At 37.5% G+C, this 14189-nt stretch overlaps 1 protein-coding gene across 6 annotated transcripts in view; it reads right to left on the bottom strand.

Annotated features, from left to right (window-relative positions):
- SYTL3 (synaptotagmin like 3) overlaps window positions 1–14189 on the bottom strand; it is a 39025-nt gene that overhangs the window by 12605 nt on the left and 12231 nt on the right. For 3 of the 6 annotated variants that reach the window (XR_007506037.1, XR_007506038.1, XM_049800418.1), the window contains exons 5-10: window positions 13531–13624; window positions 12079–12151; window positions 11040–11112; window positions 7492–7616; window positions 3644–3787; window positions 686–864 (exon numbers count right to left, since the gene is read on the bottom strand). Coding sequence is in view for 4 of the 6 variants with exons in the window: in XM_049800418.1 (XP_049656375.1) it covers window positions 686–864; window positions 3644–3787; window positions 7492–7616; window positions 11040–11112; window positions 12079–12151; window positions 13531–13624 (688 nt within the window). In the remaining 2 variants the exon portion in view is untranslated. The remainder of the gene's footprint in view (window positions 1–685; window positions 865–3643; window positions 3788–7491; window positions 7617–11039; window positions 11113–12078; window positions 12152–13530; window positions 13625–14189) is intronic. The other 3 variants (XM_049800419.1, XM_049800420.1, XM_049800421.1) reach the window with 3 other exon arrangements.

Genomic DNA, 14189 nt, shown 5'->3' on the forward strand with positions numbered 1-14189 from the left:
AACAGGTAGTTAGGTATTCTGCCTGGTGATTTTCTGTGAATGGTTGCTGTATGGTCAGAGGGGATCGTTTAGTAATAAACGGACAAATCACCAAGGCTTAACTATCCAACCAAAAATTTCTATGGCATATTTTATCCACAGAAGTAGGTATTTCTTCCTCTTACAATAATACATAATTATTAAACAGCTTTAGATTTTAAAATGTGCTGCAGTGTCTGAAATTTCTACTCTTATTACAGAAGATGGAAGCACAGAAGTAGTATAGCAATCACCCAATGACCCACAGTGAGTCAGCAGATGAATTATGAACTCGACATCTCGTGTTTCAGCCACTTATGTACTAATTTTGCGGGCACAACTTAAGAGCTAAAATCTGAACAGCTATTCTCGAGATCCAGAGGTGCTCATCAGTAACACAGATGCCCAACTGCTTGCTCACAGGCAGGGAAAGAGACAATTACTAGCAGAAAATGGTTAGAATGGAATAAGCGCTGGTATGAAACCCATTTGTCTTGCAGTGTGTATACGTAAAAAGGGCTGGTATATACGTTGGATGTTCTGAAAGTACTCATATGGCATACCGTCGTATACCAATTGGTTTCAATTACAACATACATATGTATCTTAAAACCAGAGTATTTTCCTTTTTTTTTTTTTCTTTTTTTCTCCTCTACAAAATACTCACGGATTACACTTTTTCTTCTTCTCCTCTCCATAAGCCAGGTTCTTGCATCCCTTGATGCAAATTTCTAAGATGCAAGCTTTGAAGATGTATCTTATGGCAAACTCTATTTCTCCTGTGATGTTAGCCTTGCCAAAATTGCCAGACTCTGTGCAAGTGCTGTTAAGACTATACAAACTCCCCTAAGAAAAGACAAATGTATGGGAAAAGTAGCTTCAGATCAAACAGGACAAAGAATTTCTTTCCCTCAAAGATCAGTATCTTTACAGACACAACTGTAGAACTATTGCAAATCACGAAGATTTAAGGTAACCTGTATAAAACATTCTGTTGCTTCCATAACAGCCTTGAAAATTATGACTGTAATTGCAATTTTACTGCTTTGCCTTTTTCTCTTCAGTAAGCTCTTTAGGCTAAGAAAATGCTTCCTTGGTAACATCTAGATCCAGAAATTTTCTCTGAATAAAACTGCTATGTAGCTTCCCATGAGAAAAAATGGGATAAGTGTCTGAATGGAAAAGAGTGAAAAAACCTCTGAAATATAAGAACATACAAAACATTGAACTAGACTGCTTTTCATACATAGCTCATAGTAGGGTACACTACTGACACTTTAGGTTCTATCAAATATTAAAGGAAACAAAAGTGGCCTTGCACATCCAGTAAACATTCTACAAGATGCTCCAATTCCACATAAAAATTATATACTCCATACTGCAGCAGACAGTTCAGGAAAGATTAAAAATACAAAGACATCCAGTTGTCATATGTTGGTGCATAAAGAAGGTGCTTCCTAGCTTGCCTCAGCCACTTTGTTCTCCTTTCATCTATTTTTGCCTATGGGGCAAAGGTTTGGATGCTTTCCATCCACACAAATAAAGAGCATTTGTGTCTAGCATTTAGAGAGGTCATGAAACTGCAATGAAGGAAGAGACTATAATCCTTTCCGTGTCACAGCACACATGTAACTTTGTGGCGCTATCTAGCCTTCACTGCAACAAATTATCAACTCAGTCAAAATAGTTTGGTCTCCGTTCATTTGTAATTATATTCTTCAAGGTGAGCCCTATAAACTTTTTAGATAGCATGTCATGAAGACACAATTGTTGTTGTGATTAATCTCACGGCAACGTTGCTCTAGATTGCCAAGATACCTGTGTTAAATCACTCCTCCCTCTGACAATAAACACCAACCCACACAGGACTGGTTAACCAAGGAGTTCTGCATTGCACAACCCAGCAGCTAAGAGTGCACGGTAGTGTTTATAAGATCATATCTCTCTTCCATGCAGATGCTGCTCTTCATTTGTGCAGCTTGGCAAATATTCCTTTTAAAATTCAAACCAACAGCTTAATTAGATTAAAGAACATATCTACTCTATCTTCTAAGTTGTAAGTAACATACAAACTTGACAAAAGAAGGGTCAGCGTGCTTACTGAGGAAGTCACAAGAAGTGTTAGAACTGTTTTGACCTGATGCTTGTTGCATGTAATCTTGCTCCTTCCACAAGACGTGTATCAGTGTAAATCAATCTCCCTTGTAGCTTTGTTCAGCTCTGCTCTTTCACTCACTGACATATTTTTATTCATTTGATCAGAAAATGCTTATTTTCCACCAAAATCCTTCATTACAAAGAAATGCAAACAGATTTTTGTCTTAACTCATATGTCCTAAAAACAGTTCTGCAAAAGTCCCTAATATTTATTCCACGGAACTTCTCATTTATTTAGAGAGGCTGGATAGGTGTTCTGATTAATGATGTTTGGACTGAATACCACTACATGTGTCTCCCACCTGATCAGGAGTCACATACATTCAATGTAGAAATCACTCATCCTTTTGGTTCAGTGAACAGGGATTTAGCAATGACTTCATGTATTGCACTCCTGCTGGCATGACTGGAAGCAATGCCATCTGATATTTTGAAAGATATATTTTCATGGAGTGGTCATCAACATCCAACACTTACCCATAAAGGGAACTTAGATGGAACTTGACCTTCCCTTTTATAAGATAGTAGAAAATATTTCAGTTTTAAGCCTGGGTGGTCTATAGCCCAATTCAAATGGTTGCCATTAGAATCACAAACGTCATCCAAAACTGTTATCCATTTGTCAGTTTAACACCTCAGACTCCACAGTGCAATAAACTATGAAAGCGTGCCAAGGTCCTTGTGTGTGTTTATACTCCTCTGCAAAGTGAACAGGCTAGTTTAATTTTGATTGCTAAGTGTCATTTTAGTTCCCTTCTTTACAACACCAGTCATGGATTCTTTGGATACTTCACCCTGCTTAAACCCATCACTAATACGTAGAAATTAGCTTTCACAGTTAATCACAGAGGCTTTAAAGCATATGCCTGATTCATTTATAACTGGCTTCCTTCTCTCTCATTTGCAGTATTCAAAATGTCATCCATCAGAGGATGATTCAATGCCATCCCCTAAACCTATGAACTGCTCCCCTGGCTTCTGTCACTGTCAGCTTCCTCTTCATTCACTGACATTCTGACATTTGAATTTCCACTGACATTTCCATTACCACAGTTCTTGCAGAATAAGAAAACCCTTCTGTTAAATGAAGTTTTAAGAGGAAAAAGCTAGCTGCTAGGTTAGAAAGAACCATGTTCACAATCCCAACCCTAATATAAAATGGGAAGAATGTTAGTTGCATTTGCAAAATTCAGAGGAAGCTGATCTGTCAATTAGTCATTATTAATGGATATAACCATCTGTCAACTATCCATTATTAATTTGACTGGGCTTATGCTGTAAAAAGTTCACAGTGTTACTATGAGGACCGTGCCAAAGGCAGTCAGTCTTTCATCAGATACAAACTCAAGTAAAATTCTTCCTTCATTTTGTAATATAATCCAAAATACACCAACATTTTGCACAAAATCTTAGCTTTTGTATGTTTCCACTAAGCACCTGTTCTGTTGTGTTTCACTCTTTAACTTACACGTTTTCTGCCATCACAGAAAACTGCATCACTTGTGGGACTGCTTGTTATGTATTCCTCCTCCTTGCAATTCCTTCTGGTCAGAATTTCACTGTCATTTTGGGCCCCAGTGATGAGCTGTTGAAGACTGGGTGTACTTTTAATCTGTAAGAAATTCAGCATGTAATTTCTTTTTAATTTAAGAAAAATGCCCTGATTCCTTCAGGAATGCTATTAGAAGAAAACTCAGTAAATAGCTACAGTTCACTCTGATCAATGCAGGTGGCACACTTTCAAAGGCAACATAGTAACTTAATTTAAATGTTGATTTGCAACTCTCTCATCCCAGCTAGTAGTACATTCATTATGTTCTCAATTTTCTAGAATCAACATACCACCACGTACTCTAAGGATCACTACCACAGCAATTACTAATACTAATAACACACCCAAAGTAGCAATATACTAATAAAAGGCATTATTAGCCTTTAACAAAACAGTAGTTTTGGAAAAAAAATAATCTTGCCTCCAGGAAATTAAAAATAGTATTTTGCAATATGCATGACACATGCCCATGTCTACCTATGCAAGAATGAATGTAAGTTGAAAGAGACTTGAAAACAGAAACGCTCACAAGTTCTTATTTAGCTTTGACTAAAGAAAAAATTTAAATTTCTGAGATATTCTTGACTTTGCTTTGACTAAGTCCCTTCACCTTTCCAATTTTCCCATGAAACCCTTGATAATTTGTGAAAAATTAAGATATATAGTAGCAAAACTCAAGATTTACCTTCAGCCACCCCTGTTACCAATAACAACAGTTAATAGAATGAAGTGCCAAAAGACTAATACATATGGCTAGAAATATGCTGAAAACAGATTTTATCTCATGGCATACCACTACCCCTGGATAATACAATGTATGAAAAGTATGTTCACAGTTCAATGGGTAGGAAAAGAGTGAGGTAAGAAATTTTACATGGTTAGGATCTAAGAAAATAATTTCTTAAAAGAAATTGTACAACAGGGATTACCTAAAAAATATGCTAGAAAAAATATACTGTGACTGAATCAACAAAAAGGATCAGGACATATTTGCATAAAAGAAACAGATAATATACATTAACAAACCTGGGAACCCCTCCTGCACAATCAGCAGAAAGCACTAAATAATGAGGACAACAGAGGAGATAATATATTGAGATTACTTCTGAAAAAACAGGATGTGCAAAATCCAAACCAGTATGCTGTTGTTATAACACACAGAAATTGTTATGTGTAATAACTGCCCTACCTTAAGAATAGATGTAAGAATTCATTAAGTTCCATTGTGAGAAGGAAGCAGACAGAAAATGCATTCAGAATATAGTCTCAAAAAAAAACCCAAACAAACGCAAAACATCATATTTCTCAGCAGAGAAATTGTCTTCTGCTTCATAAAAAACTGAAAATAAAACTTGCTAACCAAAACAACCTATTACACACTGAATTTTAGCTTCTACTTGGATCAGAAAGACTTCTCTATTGTGTAAACAGAACATAAGTGACTGATGAGGCAGCAAAACTACTAGTGCTAAACTTAGCATCAGGTCACATAAGCAAGACTCCCACCTAGCCCAGTTCTAACATCTGCAGCAGCATGCATTTGCTATCACAGCAGAGGTAATCCACAGCTACTGACACACCACAAACAGCTTCCAAAGCTTGCACATGTCTGCTTGTTCCCCCAGTAAGGCAGGTATAATTGCAGTTCCTTTCATTAACTTAGAGACTGTGACAGTGAGAGGCCCTAGAAAACACTATTCAGTTAACTTCCTAAATACATGCCTTACACTGGCTGGTAGTTCTTGCCATTGGATTGTTTTTTCACTATTATTGAAGTTAAATATAATCTCTTTCAACTTTAATCTGAAGGAATGAAGCTCCGAACATATCACAAATTTGGAAAACTTACTTAAAAAACAGATAGTGCTCTTGAGTCTGAAGTGGTGCCCCAGTCTTATACCCTGCACATTCAAAATGGCAGAGTCACAACTATCACTTCCCAGGCTATTCCTAGGAGAAAAAGGCACACTTGGGGGGGAGGGGGGGGAGGATACTGTTTTGATTCATTCTCAAAAACCTCAAGTTCCTTCTGGGGTGGAAATTACAACAAGTAAGATTTCTACATCATATTTTGTTATAAATTTGAGTAATTAGTTGTTTTGCAAGTGTAATGTAAACAGCTACCCTTATTAAAGGAAAAGAAAAATGGAAAAGAAGAAAAAATAAATGGAATAATAATGCAATAGTGTCATTGACAGAGATTAAAAATAGTTTTTAAAATCACAGTAAGGACACGAAAAAACCCATCATGTAAGTGCAGGAACAGATGAGTAAAATTTCCTTTTATATTAAAAAAAACCTAAATGGCAAAGATGACATTCACAAGAAAAAAAGATCAAAAGTAATTCTAGCAAAACTAAAATTCTAGCTTAAATGTAGACTAATTGGTTTGAATGAAACAAAAGCTCCCTGACTCAGAGAAATAGTGCTCTGACACACAAACAACATTGAAATCTATCTTTCAAAATCTGTAATGCAAAGGGTGGACTTAAATTTAAGTCCTAAATCTTTAAATGGGCAATTAAAAACCCACACAAATAATCTGGAGTCTCCTACTAATACATTTCTCAAACCAAAGAACCCATATCCATCTTTTAAACAGGACAGGCTGTGTGTAATCAGCATGCAATGAAGCATAGTTTAAGTTCATATTATCTCCAACTCTGTTGTCTCTCAACGCATTAAAAGAACAGTGCTCTGCCAGTGGAATAAAGTAACACTGAAGTGTGGTTTACCACAATGAAAGCAGCACTCAGGTAGTTAGTAACTGCTGGCAATTTTGTTTATAATATAACTGTATACAAAAATACCAGAGCTAATTTTGCAGAGTTCACAGACCTTGCTGGGCCAATTCAAACCATTAGTCCATGTGGTCCAACATGCTGCCTCTTCCATTTATCAGCACCTAAGACTTCAGAGGAAAGTGTAAAGTGTGCACCAAGGGAGCTGTGAGTAATATTTGCCATGAGGTCTGGCCCAAAGCAAAAGCTTTTCTCAGCATCTAATTCAGGTGCTTAGCAGAATACATTTACCTCACTCAGATGAACACTGGCATTTCAGTAAGTACCCACTAAGTGGAAAATTGAGTATGGACAAAGTTCAGTCACTTGAGAGGTGAAAGCTTACAAAACAAAATCTTCAGTGTAACTTTAAAGCAGATATGTGACATCATCTTCAGCCCTGCACAATTTGTGGAAAAACAGATGACTGGATTTTTCTCAAACTTCTCAAGAAAACACTGAAAGCTAGAGACTGTAACCAAAGCAAAAGGAAAAGGGAAGTTGCCCAACAACTAACAGCAGTCAACTTTTTCTCCTTGCCAAATTAAAAAGTGCTCAGGAAGGGTCAGAATGGGTTTTGGATGGTCACAGCTTGGTCCTGTTCAGCAGCAAGAAGGGCAGGAACAGGACAAGAGACAGAGCACCTCCCTGCAGCCCAACAATCACACCAAGCAGAGATCAATCAGCCTCAAGAGAGCCTGTGAGCACCTGAGAGCAAAATGACCCATCCTGTCCCTCTCTATATGAGGGTCTATGTAAAATCTCAGTCTAACATTTCAGCTCTGGGCTCAGATCAAGTGTGCAGAGTCAGTCAAAAACCTTGTGAAGAGTCAGAGTTCTGGCAGTGGTCAATTCCTGTTATATCAGCTAAGCCCTGCTCGTATAATAAAAGTAAAATTCCACTGTGTAAGTCATTATTCTTACAAATATATTCCATTCCTGAAACTGCCCTTACAGTTAGAGACTGTATAATAATATGGATACCCTGCTTGTAATGTTGATGGCAGTGTCAGACTGGCTCCTTCTTTGCTTCCTTCTTTCCATGTTCTGCCCATAATCTGTGGTTAGGAGACGTCTGTCAGCCATGTCATTCTGGGATTTAGAGATTTCTGAAGTGAAAATAAAGAGAAAAGTCACTATAACAAACACTGCAAGCAATCCTGTAGATTTATAGGCTAATTCTGTAGCTTTCAAACTTTCAGCCTGCAATTTTAGTATTGATCTCCTATGAGTAAGAAACAGATGGGAAGGCAAGTGCTTGTCCCATTTTGTATAATTATATTTTGCCTACCTAAATCTTTCCTGCTGTTTCAACTGGAAATTATACTCTTTGCTTGCTATCACTACAGCTGCTGCAAGGAATTGTATGCTATCAAATATAGTTTCCTTGCAGAAGTAGCTACTACAGTCCCTATATATAGCTTGGTTTATAAAGCAGTTTGGTTTGGTTCAGGATAAAAGCAAGATCATTATAACAACATAAAGCGATGACACAACAATGGAAATTAGACAGCAGAGCATATTGGAAAATATTTAGAAATTTATCCAAAATATGGATGAAAGGAGAGATATTAAATACTCTTGCCCCAAACCACATTTAATTTTAAGAACATGAGTAGCCCTCATTGACTTCAATAACATTACTTATATGGATAAGCTTATGTCCATACTTAAGTACCTTATTGAATTAGCACTTCGGTAACATCTAGTTTATTGCCAAATAAACCTGCAAGACAACTGGGCATTTAGTGCACCACTGTTTGCTTCTTATTTCTCAGGGTACAGTCAGAACTTCACTTAAAGGGAAGGGCAGCACTCATCTGTGATTTCTGAAGTAGAAAACTAGCAGGCTTAGCAGCCGTCACTTTGTTGTAAATCCCTGATAGTCTATCATGAAAAATGTATAACTTAAGTGGTACATGAAATAGCTATCCTATGTTTAATTCATACAGAAGAAATAAATATTTCTCTCACAACATGAGCCTCTGTGGAGGAACCTCAGACAGCAGACAATATGTCATTATGGTATTCAAAAACAATGGCACTCTTAAGTGTGATTTTTAAAGCCACTTTGGGTTTTGTTCTTAGCAGCAATCAGTCCTCAGATGTTTACTGTACTCTGTGTACACCATTAGGGCATCATGTGACATATTCATAGGCAGGCTCAATTAAGTCATCTCTGACTGTAAATGAAACCAGGTTTTTAAAATACACAGTGAAACTGGAGATCATAAAAGAGACTGCAGTGAAAGTTCTAATGGGGTAGATACAATCTGGGTAGCTTGACCAGCAGTAGAAGCAGAAACATAAGCTTGCCTCACACTCTCTTAAAATGAACAGGTTACAGAACAGATTACTGTGAGAAAAAAATGATTGTTTGGTTTTCCCATCTATTCCTCCTTTGGCTTCTCTACCCAAACAGTCAGTAAGATGGACACTATCTCTAGTGCCAAGGGCAGTTTTGCACTGCAAATAGAACTATAAACAGCAACCCATTTTACATTCACCAAATGGCAACCACTGGATTATAATCTCCTGTTGCTGCCAAACCATGCTGGAACAGGAGGTAACAGCATAAAGAGCAGACTGTACAACAGCAGCATTGTGCAGCATGCACTAATCCTTTGTTCCTGCTGCTCTCATACACGTGCACACACACTGGCTCCAGTGATAGAATCAGAGGCATAACAAGGTTCTCCAGGTTTATTTACTGCAATACACAAGAGCTGGGTGTATTAAATTCCTCTGCAAACCAGGACATTTTTATGTAGATAAGATAGACTATTAACTTTAGACACTCGTGAGCAAAAACATTTATCAGAACAGCACCAGATTTCATTAAGAGGCCATATGGTCTGAAAGAGCTGTTTTCTTAAGTCAAGAAAATGAAGTCTTTCTGTCTGTAACACTTCCTATACTTTAAAATTATTAACTTCAGTGATTGCAACGGCTTGTTATTTTCTCACAAATTAAAAGGTTCTACCCTAACTCAGGATGACAGCACCCGAGTGGGGTTTCACATACAGCTGAACTGAGCTAACAACTTGCTGCCATCCCCCTCTGCAACCACTGCTCTTCCCTCCTCAATCCCTGGCTCCTGGCCACATGGCCCAGCACCCTCTGTTGTGCAGGCTCCAACATATATACCCTACCATAAGCCTATTTAACTCACTAAGCCAGCAGAAAAGTACCTATGTGTTTTGTCTGGGTTAATGTTCTGCCCCTTTAATTAGGTAAATCAGTTTCCAGAGGGGTCCAGAAACACTGGTGCTAATTCAAGTTAAGTGATGGCAGCATAAAGCCAGAAACAGAGAAAGAAGAAAGATGTGGGGAGAGTAGGACCTTCCTTTTGGTAGCAGTGAATTATTAAATTAGCTTGGTGCAGTTCTGACAGTCTTTACCAGTAAAACTGTGGGATATGACCAGGCTTCAAACTAACAGAAAGCAGAATAAATTACTTTGCATCAATGCTGTGCTGTCTCAGCTATCTGCTTCCAGTAACAAAGTGCCCTATGCCAGCCACCCTACACTACATTTCTGTTTAGAAGAGACAGCTGTTGTGTTTCTGCATAGCTTTAATATGTGTTCACACAGACACAACATTTAATTTGTGTGGTTGAAGGAGAACAAGCCTTTAGGATGGGTGGAAGAAGTTAGAGGAAAGACCAAACAAGAGCTAAGAGAAGAGTTAGGGAGAAAGGCAGAAAGGCACTAAAGCCAAATTTATTCAGGTCTAATCTCACATTTGGAGTTGTCCAAGATGAAGCTAGTTTGAAAACACTAAGGTTTGTTCAAATACATGCAAATGTGCAAGCCCCTGTAATCTTCATAAGGCTCAGAAGTTGTATTCCTCTGGTCACTAATGCCTTTAATTTGTTCTTCACAAAGGCTGTCTGTCCTCAGTGTAGATAGCCTTAGAGGTGCATACAAACGATCTGCACCCTAAAGAACAGCAGGCAGCATAAGTGAACGGAAGGAACCAAAAGTATCAGAATGAAAGAAGAGCTGTTAGGACTGGCTGGCACTTAGAAGTATGTACTGAAAAAACCCACACAACTAGACAGACCAATAAAGAGGAAGAAAGTCCTCTTGAAAAGTGCTAGTGAATGAAAATATTAAACTCTACTTCCATTACATGATAGATTCTTTGACAGGGCCAGTTGGGGTTCAGTCAGACAGATAACATGAAGATCACTACAGTAGAAAGTGGTTATTACTCTGTGTTAACATGAGTTAAATATATTGCACCTGAACACCCAATAAACTTAAAAATAACATTATACAGTCTTTTCATATCTTTACAAGAAAGGCATTCTGGGTTGGTATCATCAGCTTGTTAAATGACTAGCAGAATACTGAAGGAGAATTAGACTCACTGGATTATTTTTCAGGTTGGCTCAGTCTTGGCATTAGGCATTTCAGCCATTACTCAATACCCTTTTTATAACTATTTTTTGGCCAACAGTTTGGCCAAAAAATTGAAACATTTGACTATGTTACTCTAAAATGACAAACCAGTGAAAGCTACTTACTTTTTATATGTGTTGTGAGAGACAAAACCAAGTTTTCTACAGACTTATTAAAACTTTTAGACTGTCCAAGTTCCTGCAAATGGGAGACGTCAAGAGTAAGAAAACACAAAATATTTGCTGTTTTAAAGTTTTCATGATCACATATCTACAGACCACATAACAATCAGATGGTCAGCCTGCAGCCCTTTGCTCACTTCTGTAGACAAATACATCTGAGGACATATATTGACATGGTTGAAAACTGTCACACTAATGTATGAAGATGGGAGATAATCTTTTCAGTTCCATACTCTTTGATATATATAAGCGGAACTCCTTGTAGGAAGATCACACAGCAATTTCATAAATACAACTAATTACATCACTGATTTGTTGTAAATACTTCAAGTAGGAAAGTCCTATCTATTACAGATGCTCCTGTGCCTCTGAATCAAGGAGTTTTCACCAAACTCCAGGTGAGCACATATTACAATGTTTACAGGATTGCAATGGGCTTCAAAACCAAGGCCTGAGAACCCCGTGCAAAATTAACTGAAATAGTAATTTAGTGCCATTTTGATGAGTTCTGATTCATATCCTACTATTCTGTCCACCAGAAACTGTAATACAAGGCAACCATCAAATTCACTGTTTTTCACTCAGTAACAAAAGTAACAGATGGAATGATCACTTTATAAATGACTACTGAATATCATAGGATCATGGGATCCTTCAGGCTGGAGGGGAGCTCAGGAGATCTCAGTCCAGCCTTTCTGTAGTGAGGCATCAAAAACCAGGTGCAGTATTTTAGTGCCAAGTAGTGGTTAATCACTTCCCTGAAAAAGTGAAAACTAATTGAACACATCCCTCATAATAGCCTCTGACCTTTCTCTCCTACTACCAATGCAGCATAAAAAAAATTGCAAAGGAACATAAGGCAGCATTTTTATTGCAATATGATGCTACAGAAGTTGCTATTTACTGCATTTCTGTGGCTGGCATTTTCACATGATTGACACACTAAGAGATCCATGTATATGTGTATTTTGCAGATATGTACATTTACCGTCAGGTTGCTTCCTGATGTGGATTCTGTGAAAGGAGGTGGAGTAGGAGGTACGACGGAAATTTTACTGGAAATTTAAGACACAATAAACAGTGCAACAATTAATATATTATGCTAATAGATGGATAAATAAACCATGTTCTTGAACAGTATCTTTATTATCTGCCTTTCCTGCAATCTAAAGATCTGGCTTGAGATCCTGTGCCTTTAAGAGTTGCAGCACAGGCTTATTGCCTGTTTGTAAGAATTAGGACTACTCTTCTATCTTCTCAATCTTGGGCTGCTGTAGGTAGAATTATTAATTTAAAACAATCAGGAAGACCTAATTTAGGACAGGCATCCTAGCCTTCTGTATGGTTGGCAGTATTACAATCTATGTCCCCAGTTAAAACACAATTCCTGCGTAACCCACACCATCTCTGTTTCAGAGATGTTATCTTTATTTACAATACTAAAAGGATCCTTCCTTGCCTGGGCCCAAAGCTGTTAGAGCCCTTTTACAGCATTCCAGCCATTTTATCTGTTGTAAATAGCCCCCATCTGTGAAAAAAAAATATCTGACTGTTACCTGACTGATTCTGTTATCATAGCACAATCACGGACCCTAAAGGCTGCAGGTGAACTTCCTTTTTTATTCTCTTTTACCACATCTAGGTAAAAGCAAGTCCTTATGCAGCCCTGGTTAGGATCATATCTAGCTGACTATAAGTTTCTGTCTTACACAGCTATGCCTCACCATCTCACCATAATATCTATTATCACAAAATTGAGGCCATCTCTTTGTATCTTATTTTACTTTTTTCTTTTTTTTTTTCTTTTTTTTTTTTAAGGAAGAGGGTTTCTTTTATATAATACAGTTTAAGTAGACTGTTATTTCATTATATATCACTAGTCATAATTTAAGTATGGTCATGCTTAGGCCTCTAGCCAAAGTATTTATTCAGTGTAAACTGGATTTTTTACTTGTTTTAATTTTGGTAAGTGGACGCGTCTTACTGAATACAGAACTTCTTGTCTACTATTTATTCAAAAGCTACCAAATCAGCGATATCTCCCATTGAACAAATAATGATGCTATTGCTATTATACCTAGTAAATAATTTTCATCTCTGATCATTTAAAAGTAGTCTGTAAATTTGAAAGATAATGGTGTAAAGAGCTATGCAAAAAATTAAGCAGAACAAAAATAATGCACATCCCTTCATTTCAAGTAAGACACTATTATGCTAAACATAGTACTCTCTTTTGTACTTGAGACCCTTTCTATGGATTGCTGACAGATAAAAGTGGCAATTTTTCTATGCTTTTATCATTTGTAGTCCAAGTAATGAAATTTGGTTTTCATAATAAAAAAAACACAAACTGCTGGCTGGATTATAACATACAATATATTGTCTATACAAATTCTCAGTGTTCTAGAACCATTTGTCCTTTTATGACTCTTACCTCAGTTCCTGATAAGATTTCAAGAGCTTTGCACCAACTGTTTCATGTCTGCCTGTGAAGGAGAAAAAAAAAAAACAACCAACAAAAAACCCACCTAAAGATTATTTAGCATCAACCGCAGTTACTAATGCCTGTATAATACTTTTTAAAATCAGTGCCTTTCAGGAACTGGCCTGTATTTACAGAAACTCATGGACATGCAAGTCAGGAGTGACATCAACCCCCACCTGATGCACCAGCATACATGCCAAGCAACATGCAAGTTTCTCCTGTATCACAAACTGTATCAAGATTTCACCTTCACCTCTTGCAGGTGACACGATCAGACCAGCTCTTCACAAATGCTGAGGACAGTTGCGTACAGATGCTAACAGGCCCATTCCTACAGACAGCTAAGTGCTCTCAGCCTCCTGAGGTCCAGGAGGCAGGTAGTGCACAGGCCCACTGCACTAAAGCACACTTCAACCATAAAACTCAAACACTATGGAAAGCTTGAAAATGTGTACAAGAGTAGGCATATGGACATCTCTTGCATCTTACAAAAAATTCTTTTCATTTCTACTAGAGACCTGAACAATCATGAAAATGAATGACTAGCTCACAAACATGAGCAAACCCCTTTGCTAAGGCCATCTCTGTGGGGAAATAGCAACCATGTC

The sequence above is a fragment of the Accipiter gentilis genome, chromosome 5, assembly GCF_929443795.1.
Source record: "Accipiter gentilis chromosome 5, bAccGen1.1, whole genome shotgun sequence".
Taxonomy (NCBI): Eukaryota; Metazoa; Chordata; class Aves; order Accipitriformes; family Accipitridae; genus Astur; species Astur gentilis.